We start from the raw sequence: 21669 nt of genomic DNA, 5'->3' as shown, positions 1-21669 counted from the left end.
GGAATGGTGAGTGACCTTCAGAGTATTGCTGACACTCTTCAACTGCGTGGGGCATATGTATGAGTATGTTCGCAGATTTTAGTATATATCTGAGGGCTGTGCTACCATCTTGTCTTCAGCGGGATCCCTTGCCAGGAAGATGAAAACACAAACTAACAAAATTTTAATGTGCTGTTGCCAAAAGACATCTGATAACCCCACAATGGTGCATTTCAGAGGGCACAATAACAGGCTGTAAATGTCAGCCCAAGAGAGCTGTTTACACTCTCTGATCCTAGTTTCCAAATTACAGCATAAAATTTCTATTCACAACAAATTTGAAATTCAGCCTTTCTCCTATGGAACAAGCAAGTATAATAGGAGGGACAAAGTGAGGGAAAAGAGGTGCATAAGACAGAATACTTTCCTGGCAGTGTATTTTGGGGATTCCTGGTTGGACTGAATTATTTCTTCCCCCAGATCATGATCTCAAGACTTTCTTCCAGAAACAGATATTTTTGTTCTTTCTTTAGGTTGTAGAATGCTTAATTTGTGTGACTCTCACACAAGTGTGTGCCTCGGAAGAAAATAAATTGTCTTCATCACATGGTAAACACTTCTGCTGTATGATGGACTCATGTTTGATGGAACTTCCTGAATTAAGTAAACTGAGGAATTCACATTTAGTGGATCATCCCTGAATTACATTGGAAAGCTGAAAACTCATTCTATCATTTTCTTTATTCATCGACTATTCTGTCAGCATCTATTGAACACCTACTGTGTGCTAGAAACTGTACTGGTAGCTGAGGCCATGGAACCAAAGTCTCTTCTCTTACTCAAGTTGGGTGAATGAAGGATGTCTTCCCAGTGAAGGCCATGTGTGAGCTGAGACTATAAAAAGGGAGTACAAATCAGGCAGGGAAAGTTGGAGGACAAGTAGCTTAAGTGTGTTTCAGTGTGAGGAGAACACAATACGCCAGAAAGACGACTGACACTGTGTCAGGGGTTAGTTTGAGAACCAGGCTGAGATAAGATGAAACTCGAGAAAGTATGGCCAACGGGTAAAGGACCTGAGACACTAAAGAATTTGTCCTTCATCCTTTTAACACAGAAACACTGAGAATTTTACATGGAGGTGTGACGAGGGATGGGAACATGGAGAGACTGGGAACTCAGAGGCCACTGAGATTATCAGCAGCAACCACAGCTGCTTCAGAAAGCAGTTTGCTGTCTCTTGTGAAGTTAAGCACATGTTGACCATGTGGAAACCCATATGCCAATGGAGACACAGACGTCCTTCCACAAAGGGACACAAAACCTCGGTGACTTTTCATACTATAACACGCACACACCCACACTCAAAGCTCTTTCCCTCAGTCCATACGTTTGTAGACAAAGATTAACAGGTTGGCTTTCCTGGGGCTCAGTGCTAAAGACTCTGGCTGCCAATGCAGGAGACACAGGAGAGGTGGGCTTGATCCCTGGGTCAGAAAGATCTCCTGAAAAAGGAAAGGACAACCCACTCCAGTATCCTTGCCAGGAAAATCGCACGGACTGAGGAGCCTGGGACTCAGTCCATGGGGTCACAGAAGAGTCGGACATGATTTAGCAACTAAACCCCACCACCAACAAATTTGGTTGTGGAGAGCATCCATTTCAACAGTTACAGGAGCAGAGACTGAGACCTAGGAAAGGAAAGGCCTGTCCAGAGTTAATAAGCTAACGAGTGGTGTGACCAGAGTTCCAACTGAAATCTTCCCATCCAGTTCATGACCTCATGCACTCAGAAAGACCCCACAGGACCCGAGTGAGCAGTGGCTCTTTTTTAACGGGACTCAGCCATGGGGAGTGTCTGCTGCTGCTGTGGATGCTCCGATGCTGAAACTAGACTCTGCAACAGTGTTTCTTCCGACTCTTGGATTCTCCAGGCAGGATGACACACCCATGGGTGTTCTGATACTTGCAGGCACCACCCATTTTCTCACATTCAAAGTTTTTCTTTTTTCCTTTCCCTGTAAAGGAAGGGGAGGTGAAAAAGAAACAAATAAATAAGACATGTGTAACTAAAGCTACCAGAATTCATCTTGTATAGCAAGGAACTCCAAATTACAGTCCACAGGGACACAGCTGGCACTCTCCTCAGTTTGGTGTGACCTACAAGCTTAGAACGTTTTTCCACATTTTTTTAAATTATAGTAAGAACTGAGAAGGGGCCATAAATTGTTCTATAGGAAGGTGATCGTGCTCATTCATTTAAACAGGGTCTATGGGGCTTCCCCTGGACTTCCCTGACGGCTCAGTAGTAAAGAATCCGCCTACCAATGCAGGAGACATAGGAGATGCAGGTTCGATCCCTGGGTCAGAAAGATCCCCTGGAGAAGGGAATGGCAACCCGCTCTGGTATGTTTGCCTGGAGAATCCCATGGACAGAGGAGCCTGGTGGGCGACAGTCCATGGGGTCACAAAGAGTGGACCACAACTGAGGGACTACACAACTGGACCTGCTTGGTTAATGAATTCTGAGAGGAACTGACGTTTCCCTTCAGGGCTGGGGCCCTTAATCGCCAGCATGAGAGTCCTGAGAGCACTTTGCTCGGACACAGGACCAGCAGCACCCACGGTGCTGGCTGCTCCTCGGGGGTGGGGGGTCTGATCAGAGCACCCGGGCCTTCCCGGGTTGGCGTCATTTGAACAAGAATTCACTTTGGCTCCTGGAAGATGCTAATCTGGAGGCGCTGTCACCACAGCACCGCCTGGAGCATGCTGTCACCTGAGGCGGGCTGCAGGGAAAACGCAGGACCCCCAGTTTAGCTTGGACTGCAGGTGAGCAAGACGTAACCTTGTAGGATAAGTATGTCCCGAGTGATGCACAGATCACACTTGAGCTAAAGGATTTGTTGATTTTATGTAATTCAGTAAGTACATTAGTTTTCTGGGATTGTTGAATATTCAATAAAACAAGGTCTTTGGAGTCAAACCCTCTTGGGCTTGAGTTAAAGTGCTCCCTACATTCAATCTGCACTCCTTTAAACAAATTACTTTATTTCTTAATCCCATCTTGTAAAATGGCCTGCCCCATAAATATTGCTATGAGGAATATATTTGGGATAAGACATTAAAAGTTTCATTGTTTTGGTTAAAAAGGAAGTGGTCAACATTATTTACTATTATTATTAGTGTTACTGTTAGTCACATGGAAATGATTTGTAAGCCGTAAAGTCCCCGTAAATGTTTTCTATCACCATTACAATTTATGGGTTTACCACCAACTAGTTAAGGGCAATCAATGGCGGCTGTTTTTCACTTCTTTAAGCTTCTCTTTCATTATTTGTAAAATGGAGCATGTCGCATATGTTATGCTTCTCTCAGATTTGATATTATTCCCTTCAGCACCTCACTGGATGATGAATCAACTTGACCTTCCCTACTCTAGGCTCCATGGTCATCCACCATATCAGCCGACCAGTTGCATCTGCCACTTAACCCGATGTTGTCTGGATAAGACACACAAGTAAGAGGAAGAGAAGGTACAGTAGCTTCATGATGGGAAAGGAGTTTTCGGAATTCCAAGTAGAACCAGTGTCTGGTGGCACACCTGAATCGGGGCAGGCGATCTGGGAGAGAGTTTGAAAACTTCAGCTGGAAAGAAAGTGCTTTTATCCTTCCAGAGATGTTCAGCTGGGCCTGGACCCAATTTGAGGATGTTTCATCTATGGACACATGGTCCAAGTGTTTGCCTGTCATAAAGGAAGAGGGTTGCAGGAAGTCAGGATTTCCATATTGATTCTCACTTCTGCTTATGTCTCTGAGGTTTGGTGCATTTTTGAGGGAAAAATCATTAAACATTGAATTCTGTTAGAAAATTATTCATTTCTTTTTTTCACCTTTCTTTCATGTCTCTGCATCTGTCCACTTCTCCTTTCAGAATAAACAACCTCATCCATGGGGTCACAAAGAGTTGGACACAACAGATTGACTGAACAACAACAAGCCAACACACATACACCTTTTACAATCGAAAAATGAGAAGGAATTTTGGAAATTAAAATGATCTTTTTTCACTCTCAACATTCTTTTTTTTTGCTACCATTTACAGAGAGAATTGATCCATCCTAAGCAAGCTCTTGCATAGATGACAATCAGGTGAGGCTTTATGGGCTACAGTATTTCTTAATACAGGTAATTCATCAATGTATTCTTGACTGAAAAGCACCAAAAGATCCCAGATAAGGGGCTTCCCAGGTGGCCCTAGTGACAAACAGCCCCACCTGCCAATGCAGGAGATGCAGTTTTGTTCCCTGGGTTGGGAAGATCCCCTAGAGAAGGGAATGGCAATCCACTCCAGTATCCTGGCCTGGAGAATCCCATGGACAGAGGAGCCTGGTGGGCTACAGTCCATGAAGTCACAAAAAGTTGGACGCAATTGAAGTGACTTAGCACACATGCATACCAGGTAAATCATTAATATTTTTCTCCATGTCTTTCTTCTCTCCACTTGGTTTTGCTTTACAGTGTTTATATCTCTCTTTTTCTTTATATGTAAGTCTCCAAAATAACAAGTCCTGTTTTATTATTTCACAGTCTCAGCATAGAGACTGTGCTTGGCATAGAGCAGGTAGTCAAACATTTTTTTCTACGAATACGTACTAGTATGGAAGAGTCAACATATAGGTGAATGAATAAATGGATGAATGGAGGGAATGAGGGAGGGAAGGAGAAAAGAAAGGAAGGCTTGGGCATAATCCTTAGGGTTTTGAGGGTATGGAGAGAGCCCATTAAGTGGCTTTATCCCAAAGTGTTCCCGAGCACAAGCACCTACTCACCCATTCCCAACATAACAGGTCAAAGCAGGGCATAATACGTCATGGTCTCTAGCCTTCCCTCACCACCTCTCTTCCATCTTACCTGAACTATATGTTCTGACGTTTTTCTCTCTGTCCTGAGGCAACTTAGCAATAAAATGTTTTCACTTTTAATCTTTTGATCAGCATTTGAATCTTTCACTAAGTGGAGATCTATTTTAGTTTAGTGACATCAACCTAAAAATAGAGTAAGTGTTTGTAGGAAGCTGTTTAAATAAGTCTTACTTAATTCTACAGAATAGCTGTGAGGGTTTTACTTCCTTGCCCCCAGCAACAGTACTTTTACAATAATAAAGTATAGACTACAGGCAATTGCCTGCATTTCTCTCTTGTACTTTTATACTGAAAGTGATCCTTTACCCTGACTCCCTAATTGTTACGCATCTATTCCCACCCCTTCTTCAACCACAGATGTCTCTCTCTCTCTCCTGGAAACCTACCTTGCAGTTGGCTCCTCTGCCCTTCTCAGGTGGACTGCGGCAGAGACACCTGGGAGCCCCTGTCCATGGCTACACGATTAACGGCCAGGTCAACAAAGGGCGGAGGAAGGGGTGAGTGAGGTCACACAGGATGCCTTGTGATCCCCGTTGGCAGGAGTCATCCTGGCGGAGAGGTGGGGGACCAGCCAGACTAGATGGCATTGTTGTCACCGAAATCTTGGTTTTCTCTGCCCACTGGAGCCAAATAAAATTTGCAGAGACAGAGTTTGGGGCAAACAGAAAGATGGCTTTAATCCTTAAGCCGGCAGAAGGGAGAACACGATAGGTTCCTGCCTCAAAGAGCCTGTCTCCCCTCCATCGGGAATCCAGGGGATCAAACAGTTGGGGCTCACAGTCAGGGGTTGGAGATACAGGACAAAAGGTGTAGGGGTCCTGGATTCTCTCTTTTTGCACTGTTTGGAAACAGTCACTAGGCCAGTGTCAGGTAGCTAGGTATTTGGGTCTGCCAGTTGGTCCCAGTGGTTGGGTCCATTGTCCTTTGGGGATTTCCTGGTGACTTTCTTCCTGTAATACAAAAGGGGGAAAGCAAACCACTACAGGGTGGCTTCCAAAGAGAGTGCACCATAAAGTTAAGCATCAACATGAGGTTAAAATAGAGCAAAGAGAGGTACCAAACTACAAGGGGAGGTTTATGATGCCATAAAGTTAAGTATCAGGACGTGGCTAGAATAAGTTAAGGAATCATAGATGCAGAGTGTGGCTCCTGCAGAGTTAGAGGGCAACAGGTACAGATGTAGTTTGCATAATAGTTTAGTCTTCTGAAAAGAAGAAACTTAGTTATCAATGCAGACTGTTGATTGCTAGCAAAGTAATGCTCAAAATCCTTCAAGCTCGGCTTCAACAGTACATGAACTGAGAGTTTCCATATGTACAAGCTAGATTTAGAAAAGGCAGAGGAACCAGAGATCAAATTGCTAGGATCTGTTGGACCATAGAAAAAGCAAGACATTTCCAGAATACATCTACTTCTGCTTCATTGACTATGCTAAAGCCTTTGACTGTGTGGATCACAATAAACTGTGGAAAATTCTGAAGGAGATGGACCACCTGACCTGCCTCCTGCAAAACCTGTATGCAGCTCAAGAAGCAACAGTTAAAACCAGACATGGAAAAACGGATTGGTTCCAACTGGGAAAGTAGTAAATCAAGGCTGTATATTGTCACCCTGCTTATTTAACTTCTGTGCAGAGTTCATCATGTGAAATGCCAGATTGGATGAAACACAAGCTGGATCAGGATTGCTGGGAGAAATATCAATAACCTTAGATTGCAGATGATACCAGCCTTATGGCAGAAAGTGAAGAGGAACTAAAAAGCGTCTTGATGAAGGTGAAACCGGAGAGTGGAAAAAGCTGACTTAAAACTTGACATTCAAAAAACTAAGATCATGGCATCTGATACCATCATTTCATGGCAAATAGATGGGGAAACAGTGGAAGCAATATATGACTTTATTTTTTAGGCTCCAAAATCACTGCAGATGGTGATTGCAGCCATGAAATTAAAAGACGCTTGCTCCTTGTAAGAAAAGCTATGACCAACCTAGACAGTTTATTAAAAAGCAGAGACATTACTTTGCCAACAAAGGTCCACCTAGTCAAAGCTATGGTTTTTCCTGTAGTCATGTATGGATGTGAGAGTTGGACTATAAAGAAAGCTGAGCACTGAAGGATTGATGCCATTGAACTGTGGTGTTGGAGAAGACTCTTCAGAGTCACTTAGACTGCAAAGAGATCCAACCAGTCCATCCTAAAGGAAATCAGTCCTGAATATTCATTGGAAGGACTGATGCTGAAGCTGAAACTCCAATACTTCGGCCACCTGTTGGGAAGAAGTAACTCATTTGAAAAGACCCTGATGCTGGGAAAGATTGAAGGTGGGAGGAGAAGGGGATGACAGAGGATGAGATGGTTGGATGGCATCACTGACTTGATGGACATGAGTTTGAGTAACCTCCGGGAGTTATTGATGAACAGGGAGGCCTGGCGTGCTATAGTCCTTGAGGTCGCAAAGAGTTGGATATGACTGGGCAACTGAACTGAACTGTAGCATATGAGATCTTAGTTCCCTGACCAGGGATTGAACCCATGCCCCTTGCATTGGCAGCTGGAGTTTTAACTACTGGACCACCAGGGAAGTCCCTGCTTTTAGTTTTTGTAGCTGCAGTAGACGGGGGCAAGAGGTGGAGATGGTTTGGGTCTCACCCCTGAGTAAGCATGAGAAATCAGACCCAGGACCCAGGTGGAAAGGCTGGCCTTGGACCAGAGTATGAGCCCATTTGGTTCATGAGTCACATGGGAAAGCCATTATCTTCCCGGTGCTGAAATGACATGAGCATTCCTCCCATGCAGGAGTCCAACATGACACCCAGAAATGTTATGGCAGTAAAACATCAACAGATACAAGAATGCAACTTAAAATTAAGTAGAATTTAAAAACTGAAATCCCAACAAAGAATATGATCAAAGTTTAATATAAACAGTACCACCAAACCACACTTAATGGCAGATAAACGTTCCATGATAATAAAACAGACTAAAAATAAAGGATAAAAGGGATACAAGATATATGAGGTGTAAGACTGAGTCCCAAATACAACCTTTGAGATGAAAAAGTTTTGGCAGATGCACCATGGGCATTTCTGTGAAAAAAGAAGTATAAAGTTGAGTAAAATGTTGACAGCTGTTATCATTTTTTTCTCCATTAAACACACACAGGTTTGTCTCTTTTGAGCTGCTGATTTTAGGCTCAAGGCATGATTTTAAGCTACTGCTGTATTGATTTCCTGTTGCCGCTGTAGCAAATTGCCACAAGCTACGTGGCTTAAAGGAACACATACTTGTTATTGTGGTTCTGAGGATCCAAAGTCCCAAATGCGTCTCATTGGCTTCAAATCACAGTGTCAGCAGGATGCCGTTTCTTCTGGAGGCTTGCTTCCTTCTCACGCTTAGAAGCTGCCTGCCCTCCTTGGCTTATGGCCTCTGCACATCAGTGTGAGCTGATGAGAGGCTGGTTTAGCCTCTCAGTGTGCATCTCTGACACGGGTCTGCATCCCTCCTCCACGTCTAAGGCTCCTTGTAATGAGACGACATTGGGCACAGCCAGATACTCCACGTCACTTCCCTATCTTAAGGCCGAATGATTAGTACCTTAATTCACCTGTGCTGTAATTCTCACTTGTCCTGTGTCTGCCCTTTCAGGCTACTGAAACAGAAACACCATAGGCCAGGTGGCTCTTTTTTTGCACTTTGTTTTTTAACTGAAGGATGATTGCTTTACAGAATTTTGTGGTTTTCTGTCATACATCAACAAGAATCATCCATGGGTTCACCTATGCCCCCTCCCTCCCGAAACTTGTCCCATCTCCTTCCCCATCCCACTCTTCTAGCTGGTCTCAGAGCCCCTGTTTGAGTTCCCTGAGTCACACAGCAAATTCCTGCTGGCTATCTATTTTACATGTGGTATTGTAATAGGTGGCTTACTAACAACAGACCCTTACTTCTCAGTTTTGGAGGCTGGGAGCTCCACGATCAAGACAGAGCAGGTGGCTGGTGGACGGTGGTCTTCTCCCTGTGTCCTCAGAGGGCACAAGGGGTGAGCCATCTCTTTGGGGTCTCTTTCATAAAGGCCCTCATTCCACCCAGGAGGTTCCCACCCTCATGACCAAATCATCTCCCAAAGGCCCTGTCTCCTAACACCATCCCCTTGGTGACCTCAGCTTGCACTGAGGGAAGAATTAATGCAAAGACCAGAGAGCTGCTCACACATACAGCATGCACCAGCAACGCTCTTGGTTTAACTAGCAAACCCTCCGAAGAAACTGCAAGCAGGCTGAGGTCAGCATGCTCGCCCTGCCTGCTGCAGTCTCTGTGTTCTGTGCTGTGTTGTCTTCACTGAATTGTGCTTTCCACAGGACTTGTTTTTCCATAGCATCTAGTTGCATCATATCATGTACACACAGAGAGACATGCTTTGTCCATGTCAACTCTGTCATTCAGTTGATGACAATTTGTGAAGCAATGTCTCGTCTCAATGCCCAGCACTTACAGGAATAGGACAAGTCCATGCCTATAGAGATCTTACAGCCCAAAAGGGAATCAGAAGTGTATCCACGTGCACACAAGGCAGGAGTAAGAAGCACAAACCAAATGGAAGTGAGGGCTGCAGGGGGACAGAGGAGGGGGGTTTCCTGCTGGAGCGGGGGTGGGGGTTTCCTATGGGACTGGTGTCCTGGTGATTCTGGACCCCTGGGGTGCATGTTTGAGGGGAGACGTGGGACAGGACAGGGTGCCCTGGGCTGGGAAGCAGGAAGGACAGGAGACAGAGGGGCTGGGAAAGGTCAGGCCCCCAAGGAACAGGGGGTCACACCCCTGGGAGCACAGAGCACCCCACCAGGATTCCCCGACGGTTCACGTGGGGAGCTCAGAGAGCATCCTCAGGGATTTCGGAATTCACTTCGGATCAGATACCACACAACAACCTCAATGACCAGTGGGCAAGATTCTTTAACTTTGAACAAAATTTATTCTGGTTTAAATTTTAGACGTTCTGTTGAAGGGCACAGTTTCTGTCTCCGCTTAGGTCCCGGCCGTGTCCTGGCCTTCTTTTACTTCTTTCTGCAGCATTTTACTGCCTGCCCGACACAGGTGCCAATCTGTTTCATGTTTCCAGGGCACCTGATCGGCACACAGATGCCTTTCTTCCTAGCACAGCTTACAGGATTTCCTACTCCTTGAGTAAATCCTAAAAAGAGAACAAAGAGGGAAAAACGTGTCAGCAGGAAAGCGGCATCTCAAAAAGGCCAGCTGTGTCCCCTCTGAGCGAGGCCCTGGGGCTTTCTGTGCTGAGATGCGGACACGGCCTCGTGACAACAAGATGTGAGTCCAGGAGCCCCGTGGACCAGCTTCCAGGCAGATGCTGACCCTGCCCAGGCTCTGGTGGACCCTCATGTTTTCAGAACCACAGGCTGAGGGACTGGGGTGTGAGGACCCTGGTTGTGTGCGGGGTCAGCTCCACCATGAGGGCAAAGACCGGGAAGCTCTGCTACATCCACCTTCCCGCCAGGAGTCAGAAGCAGCCCGCAGGGGTCTATTATCACAGTTTAGTTTTCCGACACATTGGAGTCAGTCAAGTAGTGGAGCTGAGATAGGAGGAAAAGATGCAGCTGAAAGTGTAAGAACTGTTTAAAGAGAACTTACTCTCAAAGGAACTTACAGCTGACAGTGACAATGGTTCAGAAAAAAGTTTTGTATCCTGGTCTCTACTGACTCAGAACGCTCTCAGCGCTGGTGCCAGTCAGCCCCTCTCCTCCTCCCTTTGTGGTTTCCTCCCGACCAGCGGCCTTCCCATCCTCTCACACGCCTGACCAGGGGCCTTCCCGTCTTCCTCGCATGCCTTTTTCCTCTCGACCCAGGCCCCGGGCATTGAGAGGCCACATTCCTTACACCCCTGTCCTCTCTCCCTGCCACTGTGCTAAGAGTTGGGTTACAGTCATAAACAACACTGATCAGACAAGGCCTGTTCAACTTGATTTTGACATCTAATCAGTTGTCTGAGGTCTCAGTCTCTGCAGCCTCTCTCTCCCTCCCTCCCTCCTTCCTTCCTACATATTTTCATCCTATTTCCAGAAATATCAAGGGTAAGATGAAAATCAGACAGCCGATCCTGCACACTGCTTTGGATGTGCTGCCTCCCAGCTGTGGAGCGAGGGTCGCATCGTCAGCGACGTGTCCTGGAGGACTTTCCTGCTGAAGAGACTCAGCACGGAGCGTCCCAAGGGCAGCTTCCAAAGCCCAGGCTCGGCCTGACTCTCCTCTGGACTTGTCTGGTCACCCAGAGCCGCTACCCTTCAGATAGAAAGATTTATAAAGCGACATTCTGTGCTTCTGTCATGGGACAAAATCAAATTTATTGGTTTTATGAAAAAGAAAAAAATAAGAGTCACTTAACAGAGGCATCTTCTGTTTCCTCCTCATGAAACCAATGAGGAGATGGGCTCAGAAGCTTTGACTTGCTAGAGTGGCTTAGAAACAGCCAGGAATTTTGCAGGGCCGTTCTCAGACCCCTCTCGCTACTAAGGACTCAGCGCTGGCTTCTCAGAAGCACCAAATATGGTGGGTTTAGTCTGACCACGTGTAGATGGGGGTAGCAGGACAGAGGGAGGTAGAAACAGGAGAGAGAGCCCGCGGCTCCCCCCGGGGCTCCCATGAGCTCACCTGACCAAGCAGACAGGACCAGGAAGAGGAGCGCGAGGAGCAGGTGATGGAGCCTCATGCTGTCGTCCCAAGCTCTGCGGCTGATGCTGGAGAAGATGCTGTGGTTGCCGCTTTATAAAGGTCCCAGGTTCCGGGAGGAATTCTGGGCTGGCTGTCGATTTGGTTATTAGGAACTGGTTAACTGAGCCTCTTCCCTGTGTGTCATGGGAGTGGCCATTATGGCACAAAGCAGGGTCAGTCACTCTTATGCTAATGAGGCTGGGGAAAACCCCAGAAAAAGCTTTCCTGCTGCCCTTTTAACAAGAAGCTTCTTCCTGGCAGTCGGTTCAGCTGATGGGCAGGGGTGTGGCAAGGGGCACAGACTTCTTGCTGAACCTTTGCTTACCTGCTCCCCAGCCCCACCCTCGCCCTTCCAGGGCTTTGAATCTGCCCACTGTTTTCCTGTGCAGAAGGAAATGGCAGCCCCCTCCAGTACTCTTGCCTGGAAAATTCCATGGATGGAGGAGGCTGGTGTGCTACAGTTCTTGGGGTTGCAGAGAGTCAGACACGACTGGGTGACTTCACTTTCTTTATTTCTATAGTTCCTTTTGGGCTGGAAGAAGCACAAGCTGGAATCAAGATTGCCGGGAGAAATGTCAATAACCTCAAATATGCAGATGACACCACCCTTATGGCAGAAAGTGAAGAGGAACTAAAAAGCCTCTTGATGAAAGTGAAAGACGAGAGTGAAAAAGTTGGCTTAAAGCTCAACATTCAGAAAACTAAGATAATGGCATATGGTCCCATCACTTCATGGGAAATAGATGGGGAAACAGTGGAAACAGTGTCAGACTTTATTTTTGGGGGCTCCAAAATCATGGCAGATGGTGATTGCAGCCATGAAATTAAAACACGATTACTCCTTGGAAGGAAAGTTATGACCAATCTAGATAGCATTTGAAAAGCAGAGATATTACTTTGCCAACAAAGGTCCGTCTAGTCAAGGCTATGGTTTTTCCAGTGGTCATGTATGGATGTGGGAGTTGGGCTGTGAAGAAGGCTGAGCGCCGAAGAATTGATGCTTTTGAACTGTGGTGTTGGAGAAGACTCTTGAGAGTCCCTTGGACTGCAAGGAGATCCAACCAGTCCATTCTAAAGGAGATCAGTCCTGGGTGTTCTTTGGAAGGACTGATGCTGAAGCTGAAGCTCCAATACCTTGGCCGCCTCATACGAAGAGTTGACTCATTGGAAAAGACCCTGATGCTGGGCAAGATTGAAGGCAGGAGGAGAAGGGGACGACAGAGGATGAGATGGCTGGATGGCAACACCGACTCGATGGACATGAGTTTGAGTGAACTCTGGGAGTTGGTGATGGACAGGGAGTCCTGGCATACTGCAATTCATGGGGTCGCAAAGAGTTGGGTACCACTGAGCGACTGAACTGAACTGAACTGAACAGGACTGATAGTTCCTTTTGAAGAAGGAAATGGCAACCCACTCCAGTGTTCTTGCCTGGTGAGTCCCATGGACTGAGAGGCCTGGTGGGCTGCAGTCTAAGGGGTTGCAGAGAGTTGGACACGACTAAGCAACTAACACATACACTGTTTCCATGAAAGGCTGTTTCAGGCCCAAATAGGGACTAACTTGTTCAGAGGCAGTTTCACTCCCTGGGCAAGACTTGCTGACTCCCAGCATCCTCAGAGACAGCCACGCTTTTTCTTTCTGGCCCCTAGAGCACTGAGGGAAGAGACCCAGTGGTCCCGACCTGCTCCCCACACCAGCTAGCCTGTTATGGGATGGCAGCAACAGTCGCCGCCAGAATCTTGGTTTTCTTTGCCCTCCAGAGCTGAATAAAAATTGTGGAGACAGAGTTTGGAGGAAACAGAAAGATGGCTTTAATCATTAAACCAGCAGAAGGGAGAACACGATAGGTTCCTGCCTCAAGGAGCCTGTCTCCCCTCCATCAGGAATCCAGGGGATCATACAGTAGGGGCTCACAGTCAGGGCTTGGAGATACGGGACAAAAGGTGTAGGGGTCCTGAATTCTCTCTTTTGCGCTGTTGGGAAACAGTCAATAGGCCAGTGTCAAGTAGCTAGGTATCTGGGTCTGGCAGTTGGTCCCAGTGGTTGGGTCCATTGTCCTTTGGGGATTTCCTGGTGACTTTCTTCTTGTAATACGAAAGGGGGAAAGCAAACCACTTTGGGTGGCTTCCAAAGAGAAGTTAAGCATCAACATGAGGTAACATAGAGCAAAGGAAGGGAAAAACAAACTACAAGGGGAGGTTTATGATGCGATAAAGTTAAGTATCAGGATGTGGCTAGAATAAGTTAAAGGATAATAGATGCAGAATGTGGCTCCTGCAGAAATGGAGGGCCATAAGTGTCAGGTGTAGTTCACATAATAGGTTAGTCTTCTGCAAAGAAGAAACTTGGTCATCAATACAGGCTGTAGGTTCAGTTCAGCTCTGTTGCTCAGTCGTGTCCGACTCTTTGCGACCCCATGAATCGCAGCATGCCAGGCCTCCCTGTCCATCACCAACTCCTGGAGTTCACTTAGACTCACGTCCATCGAGTCAGTGATACCATCCAGCCATCTCATCCTCTGTCATCCCCTTCACCTCCTGCCCCCAATCCCTCCCAGCATCAGAGTCTTTTCCATTGAGTCAACTCTTCCCATGAGGTGGCCAAAGTACTGGAGTTTCAGCTTTAGCATCATTCCCTCCAAAGAAATCCCAGGGCTGATGTCCTTCAGAATATACTGGTTGGATCTCCTTGCAGTCCAAGGGACTCTCAAGAGTCTTCTCCAACACCACAGTTCAAAAGCATCAATTCTTCCATGCTCAGCCTTCTTCACGGTCCAACTCTCACATCCATACATGACCACTGGAAAAACCCTAGCCTTGACTAGATGGACCTTTGTTGGCAAAGTAATGTCTCTGCTTTTGAATATGCTCTCTAGGTTGGTCATAACTTTCCTTCCAAGGAGTAATCGTGTTTTAATTTCATGGCTGCAGTCACTATCTGCAGTGATTTTGGAGCCCCCCAAAATAAAGTGTGACACTGTTTCCACTGTTTCCCCATCTATTTCCCATGAAGTGGTGGGACTGGATGCCATGATCTTCGTTTTCTGAATGTTGAGCTTTAAGCCAACTTTTTCACTCTCCACTTTCACTTTCATCAAGAGGCTTTTTAGTTCCTCTTCACTTTCTGCCATAAGGGTGGTATCATCTGCATATCTGAGGTTATTGATATTTCTCCCAGCAATCTTGATTCCAGCTTGTGCTTCTTCCAGTCCAGCGTTTCCCATGATGTCCTCTGCATATAAGTTAAATAAGCAAGGTGATAATATACAGCCTTAAGGTACTCCTTTTCCTATTTGGAACCAGTCTGTTGTTCCATGTCCAGTTCTAACTGTTGCTTCCTGACCTGCATACAGGTTTCTCAAGAGGCAGGTCAGGTGGTCTGGTATTCCCATCTCTTGAAGAATTTTCCACAGTTTATTGTGATCCACACAGTCAAAGGCTTTGGCATAGTCAATAAAGCAGAAATAGATGTTTTTCTGGAACTCTCTTGCTTTTGCCATGATCCAGCGGATGTTGGCAATTTGATATCTGGTTTCTCTGCCTTTTCTAAAACCAGCTTGAACATCAGGAAGTATTGCTGAAGCCTGGCTTGGAGAATTTTGAGTATTACTTTACTAGCATGTGAGATGAGTGCAATTGTGCGGTAGTTTGAGCATTTTTTGGCATTGCCTTTCTTTGGGATTGGAATGAAAACTGACCTTTTCCAGTCCTGTGGCCACTGCTGAGTTTTCCAAATTTGCTGGCATATTGAGTGCAGCACTTTCACAGCATCATCTTTCAGGATTTGAAAGAGCTCAACTGGAATTCCATCACCTCCACTAGCTTTGTTCATAGTGATGCTTTCTAAGGCCCACTTGACTTCACATTCCAGGATGTCTGGCTTTAGGTCAGTGATCACAGCATCCTGATTATCTGGGTAATGAAAATCTTTTTTGTACAGTTCTTCTGTGTATTCTTGCCACCTCTTCTTAATATCTTCTGCTTCTATTAGGTCCATACCATTTCTGTCCTTTTTCGAGCCCATCTTTGCATGAGATGTTCCCTTGGTATCTCTAATTTTCTTGAAGAGATCTCTAGTCTTTCCCATTCTGTTGTTTTCCTCTATTTCTTTGCATTCATTGCTGAGGAAGGCTTTCTTATCTCTTCTTGCTATTCTTTGGAACTCTGCATTCAGATGCTTATATCTTTCCTTTGCTCCTTTGCTTTTCACTTCTCTTCTTTTCACAGCTATTTGTAAGGCCTCCCCAGACAGCCATTTTGCTTTTTTGCATTTCCATTCCATGGGGATGGTCTTGATCCCTGTCTCCTGTACAATGTCACGAACCTCATTCCTTAGTTCATCAGGCACTCTATCTATCAGATCTAGGCCCTTAAATCTATTTCTCACTTCCACTGTATAATCATAAGGGATTTGATTTAGGTCATACCTGAATGGTCTAGTGGTTTTCCCTACTTTCTTCAATTTAAGTCTGAATTTGGCAATAAGGAGTTCATGATCTGAGCCACAGTCAGCTCCTGGTCTTGTTTTTGCTGACTGTATAGAGCTTCTCCATCTTTGGCTGCAAAGAATATAATCAATCTGATTTCAGTGTTGACCATCTGGTGATGTCCATGTGTAGAGTCTTCTTTTGTGTTGTTGCAAGAGGGTGTTTGCTATGACCAGTGCGTTCTCTTGGCAAAACTCTATTAGTGTTTGCCCTGCTTCATTTCGTATTCCAAGGCCAAATTTGCCTGTTACTCCAGGTGTTTCTTGACTTCCTACTTTTGCATTCCAGTCCCCTATAATGAAAAGGACATCTTTTTTGGGTGTTAGTTCTAAAAGGTCTTGTAGGTCTTGATAGAACCGTTCAACTTCAGCTTCTTCAGCATTACTGGTTGGGGCATAGACTTGGATTACTGTGATATTGAATGGTGTGCCTTGGAAACAAACAGAGATCATTCTGTCGTTTTTGAGATTGCATCCAAGTACTGCATTTCGGACTCTTTGGTTGACCATGATGGCTACTCCATTTCTTCTGAGGGATTCCTGCCCGCAGTAGTAGATATAATGGTCATCTGAGTTAAATTCACCCATTCCAGTCCATTTTAGTTCGCTGATTCCTAGAATGCCTACATTCACTCTTGCCATCTCTTGTTTGACCGCTTCCAATTTGTCTTGATTCATGGACCTGACATTCCAGGTTCCTATGCAATATTGCTCGTTATAGCATCAGACCTTGCTTCTATCACCAGTCACATCCACAGCTGGGTATTGTTTTTGCTTTGGCTCCATCCCTTCATTCTTTCTGGAGTTATTTCTCCACTCATCTCCAGTAGCATATTGGGCCCCTACTGATCTGGGGAGTTCCTCTTTCAGTATCCTATCATTTTGCCTTTTCATACTGTTCATGGGTTAGGAACAGTTAAAGTGGAGAAAGACTCAAAAGGGTAAAAAGAAAGAAAGAGGGGAAAAAAAACACTTTTATTAATTCTCTGCAACACAATCACACATCAGTCTCATGAAATCTCAGTGGGACACGTGATGGGCAGATGGGTGCTCTGTTTCCCTTCATCAGAGACAGAGTGGGAGGATGATGCTGTCACTGAACGCATCTCCCCAGCCTAGTATCACAAAGCAGGCCCAGCAGTGGGGACCCCTTCACTGGGTTGAGGGGGACCTCCATCACTAAGTAACATCCCTCACTTAGTAACATCCGTCCACCACCTGGCTTTTTAGAAATGCTAAATCTCAGGACGGAACTTGCCACGCAGCTCTGAGTAGAACTCCAAGCCCTTTAGAAATGGGGGTACCTGTGAGGATCCCATGCTGAAGGAGCCCCTGGAGCTTCAGTCCTGTTCAGGTCCCCCGCTGTGGCTCAGAGTCTCGCATCTGAGGCTCGGCAAAGCCAAGGAGGCTGCCTCGAGCAGACAGAGTCCCTGGCTGGCACCCAGGGATAGGATTTTTCTGGTGGAAAATAAGTTGTCTTGATCATAGTTCCTTCTGCTTTAGCTGTAAATGATATTTGAGAGAGGTAGATATCATCTACATATATATATATATAATTATCTATACATAAGATATATATATATGTATCTGTTTATCTATGGACCTTGCAGGCAAAATCTATACTACAGGGTCAATTTATAAACACGCTATAATACTACACTGGAGAAAGAAGTGAGACTGAATCGTTGTCTACTGTGTCTCTTCATTGAAAATGCTGTTTTTCAGGGAACTCTGCTTAAGGTTATGTGACAGCTTGGATGGGAAGGAGTTTGGGGCAGAATGGATACATGTATATGCATGGCTGAGTCTCTTTGCTGTCCACCTGAAACTATCACATTATTAATCAGCTATACTCCAGTTCAAAGTTTTTTTAAAAAGTAATTTTTAAAAATGCTGTTTTACGGGACTTCCTTGATGGTCCAATGGGTAAGACTCTGTACTCCCAAGCACAGCAGGTCAGGGAACTAGATCCCACATGCCACAACTACGACCTCAGTGCAGTTCAGTTCAGTCCCTCAGTGGTGTCCAACTCTTTGCGACCCCGTGAACTGCAGCATGCCAGGCCTCCCTGTCCATCACCAACTCCCGGAGTTCACTCAAACTCACATCCAACGAGTCCATGATGCCATTCAGTCATCTCAGACTCTGTTGTCCCCTTCTCCTCCTGCCCTCAATCCTTGCCAGCATCAGGGTCTTTTCCAATGAGTCAACTCTTCACATGAGGTGGCCAAAGTACTGGAGTTTCAGCTTTAGCATCATTCCTTCCAAAGAACACCCAGGACTGATCTCCTTTAGAATGGACTGGTTGGATCTCCTTACAGTTCAAGGGACTCTCAAGAGTCTTCTCCAACACCACAGTTCAAAAGCATCAATTCTTTGGCACTCAGCTTTCTTCACAGTCCAACTCTCACATCCATACATGACCACTGGAAAAACCATAGCCTTGATAGATGGACCTTTTTTGGCAAAGTAATGTCTCTGCTTTTGAATATGCTATCTAGATTGGTCATAACTTTCCTTCCAAGGAGTAAGCGTTTTTTAATTTCATGGTTGCAGTCACCATCTGCAGTGATTTTGGAGCCCCCAAAAATAAAGTGTGACACTGTTTCCACTGTTTCCCCATCTATTTGCCATGAAGTGATGGGACCATATGCCATGATCTTCGTTTTCTGAATGTTGAGCTTTAAGCCAACTTTTTCACTCTCCTCTTTCACCTTCATCAAGCAGGTTTTTAGTTCCTCTTCACTTTCTGCCATAAGGGTGGTGTCATCTGCATATCTGAGGTTATTGATATTTCTCCCGGCAATCTTGATTCCAGCTTGTGCTTCTTCCAGCCCAGCGTTTATCATGATATACTCTGCATATAAGTTAAATGAGCAGGGTGACAATATACAGCCTTTATGTACTCCTTTTCCTATTTGGAACCAGTCTGTTGTTCCATGTCCAGTTCTAACTGTTGCTTCCTGACCTGCATACAGGTTTCTCAAGAGGCAGGTCAGGTGGTCTGGTATTCCCATCTCTTTTAGAATATTCTACAACCTAGTACAGCCTAAATAAATAAACAAAATAAAAATTAGTGTGTTTTAGTGATCTGTTTTGCAGTACAGCAGATTTTTTTTTTCTTTTAAGGAAGCTGATGATGCAGTTTTATGTGCAAGACCAGGCATGACTTTTCATACAAGGGAGTTTCCAAAAGGGGTCAGGGTGCCATGTTGAGTTTCAAGGGAGTTTCTTGCCATGGTTCCTCACCAGTGGGACACGGCCCTTCTCAGGAATTGCACAATTGCAGTGGCTTATTTTCCTTGGCAAGGTCTAGAGATGACTCCTTTGCAGCTATGTTAATCCTGGAGATAGCACCCAGGGGCATCTCTGTCCATCAGGGAAGGGTCCTGTTGCCTCAGCAACGAGGTCACACACCCAAGACACCATGGGGTGGCTCACCAGAAACCAGAGATGAGTTCATATAGGATAGACGGAAGGGTTAATTTTAGGTGAAGTCTACATGAATTGTTAGTTTTCCCAGGTTCAAAGCCAAACAAGGCCATGTGGATCGTGGTTGCTTCATGCCTGGGCTGAGAGGTAACTCATGGTTTCATTCTTTAAAGGGAAGATAAATGCTGTGTCCCCAAACCCTTAACCTGTGAGTAGGAAATTGAGGCAGGCTCTTTCCAGCAAAGCGCCTCAGTTCTTCAGGCAAGAAGGGGTGTCCCAGTCCTACAGATAAGGTTTTGAAGAGCAAAGCCCTTCACATCTACGACTCCACAAACAGGTGTTCTCAGCACGGAGCCCTGGGTGTTAATGGGCAGAGGCCGTTGTCCCCAGTTCCCTTCTCCTATGGACGGGGCGGGTGCCATGGCTTCTGACAGTCATGTGGGGACCTGCCCTCAGAAGGGGACCAAGGCTGGGTCTAATGCTGTGCTCCCCCACTGACACTTTTACTAGTTTCTTCTTTGAACTTGTCCCACAATTATATTTTGCAATGAGCCTTGCTCAGTAGCTGGCCACTTTTATTCAAATTATCTCTTTGAATTCCCCTAAACAAAGCCACCAGGAAGGTATGCCCCAAGGTTTATACAAGATGGTCCCGAGGACTAGAAAGCCATGTCTGAGGCCACAGGCAAAACTGACTTAAAAAGTCGATTAAAATTGGCTGCAAATCCAACAAAAAGATGTGTCCAAGGCTGCAGTCTACCAAGTGGCAGTGATGTAACTTGGAGCAAAATTGACCTCTCTTCCAATGTTCCTGCCTGCCTCCTGCCGTCTCCACAGTGTCCTGAGAGCTTTACCAGGACAGTCTATAACTCAAAAGCTCGAATAGCGCTGTCAAATGCCAGCTATCTGGTGCTAATGAGACCGGAATTGGGCGGGGCACAACCTTTAAAAGAATGACCGGGACTTCCCTGGTGGTCCAGTGGTTAAGAATCTGCCTTGCAGCGCAGGGGATGTGAATTCAGTCCCTGGCCTGGGAACTAGGATTCCACATCAAAGAAAGAAAGTGAAGTCGCTCAGTCGTGTCCGACTCTTTGCAACCCCATGGACCTTGGCCCCCAGCTTCCTGTGTCCATGGAATTTTCCAGGCAAGAATACTGCAATGGGTTGCCTTCTCCACATGCTGTGAGGCAACTAAGCCAGTGTGCTGAGATGAATATCCTGCATACCGCAACTAAGACCTGAAGTAAATACATGTTTTTAAATCCCTTTGTAACATAGCAGCTAGGTGACACACCCAGAGGCGCCGTGACAATTCCAAGGCTGACCATAAAGGTCAAAAAGTGGGTGCTGACCCAGTTCCTGGAAATCCCCACCCTTTCTGCAAAATAGCTGGAATACTCCTCCCACTCATTAGCCTATGAAATGACCCACCCCTATAAACACCGACAGCCCCATACCCTGGTGCTGGGCTTGCCTTCCAAGATGGCCCACACTCTCCGTGTAGCGTGTTTCCTCCCTGGATTGACCTTCCTTCACTTCACCGTGACTTGCTTTTGAGTCCCTGCCTGTGCGAAGCCAAGTCCCCACATTCGGCGGCCATCCCAGGGACTCGGACGTGACATGGGATGCGACCCTCTTCTCTCACCCCACTCTCTTTCCCGCAACACTGCTGCCGTCTCCTCCAGCCTCAGAGATCACTGGAGCGTTAAAAGAGCACCGTCTTTTTAGTTTGTTCATTGTTTCCTTTGCTGTGCAGAAGCTTTTCAGTTTGATGGATCCTACCATTTAGCTTTGTTTTTGTGGCTTATGCTTTTGGTGTCAAGCTCAAAACCATCCTTGTGGAGGCCCATGCCAAAGAACTTTTCTCCTATGCTTTCTTTTAGGAGTTTTGTGGTTTCAGGAGTTTTGTGGTTTTTGTAAACCTTTAATCTATCTTACATTGAATTTTGTGTATGGTATAAGAGATCTTACTTGCTCAACCAGGAATGGAACCTGTGCCCCCTGCATTCAAAACTTGGAATCTTAACCACTGGGTTGTCAGGGAAATTCCAATTGTAACTGCTAATTTGTCTGTCTCTCCTATTATTCCTGTAAGTTTTCTTTAAGAATTTTAAAATTCCTTTGCTAAGT

At 45.8% G+C, this 21669-nt stretch overlaps 1 protein-coding gene and 2 long non-coding RNA genes across 3 annotated transcripts; all 3 read right to left on the bottom strand.

The window, feature by feature from the left end:
- Window positions 1-3460: 3460 nt before the first annotated feature.
- On the bottom strand, window positions 3461-5236 carry LOC123332583. Its single transcript, XR_006549436.2, has 2 exons — window positions 4888-5236; window positions 3461-3719 (listed from the first exon to the last, which is right to left on the bottom strand). It is a non-coding gene; the product is annotated as an uncharacterized LOC123332583 (long non-coding RNA).
- Window positions 5237-7796: 2560 nt separating this feature from the next.
- Window positions 7797-8428, bottom strand: LOC123332586. The gene is made up of 2 exons (XR_006549437.1): window positions 8184-8428; window positions 7797-7985 (listed from the first exon to the last, which is right to left on the bottom strand). It is a non-coding gene; the product is annotated as an uncharacterized LOC123332586 (long non-coding RNA).
- Window positions 8429-9848: 1420 nt separating this feature from the next.
- LOC123332581 (tracheal antimicrobial peptide) lies at window positions 9849-11716 on the bottom strand. Its single transcript, XM_044938897.1, has 2 exons — window positions 11560-11716; window positions 9849-10087 (listed from the first exon to the last, which is right to left on the bottom strand). The coding sequence occupies exons 1-2, from the start codon at window positions 11615-11617 to the stop codon at window positions 9951-9953; spliced, it is 195 nt and encodes a 64-aa protein (XP_044794832.1). The 5' UTR covers window positions 11618-11716; the 3' UTR covers window positions 9849-9950.
- Window positions 11717-21669: the final 9953 nt, after the last annotated feature.

This window comes from Bubalus bubalis, chromosome 1, assembly GCF_019923935.1.
Source record: "Bubalus bubalis isolate 160015118507 breed Murrah chromosome 1, NDDB_SH_1, whole genome shotgun sequence".
NCBI lineage: Eukaryota > Metazoa > Chordata > Mammalia > Artiodactyla > Bovidae > Bubalus > Bubalus bubalis.
The sequence above is the reverse complement of the archived record's forward strand: the minus strand, read 5'-3'. Positions and strand labels throughout refer to the sequence as shown.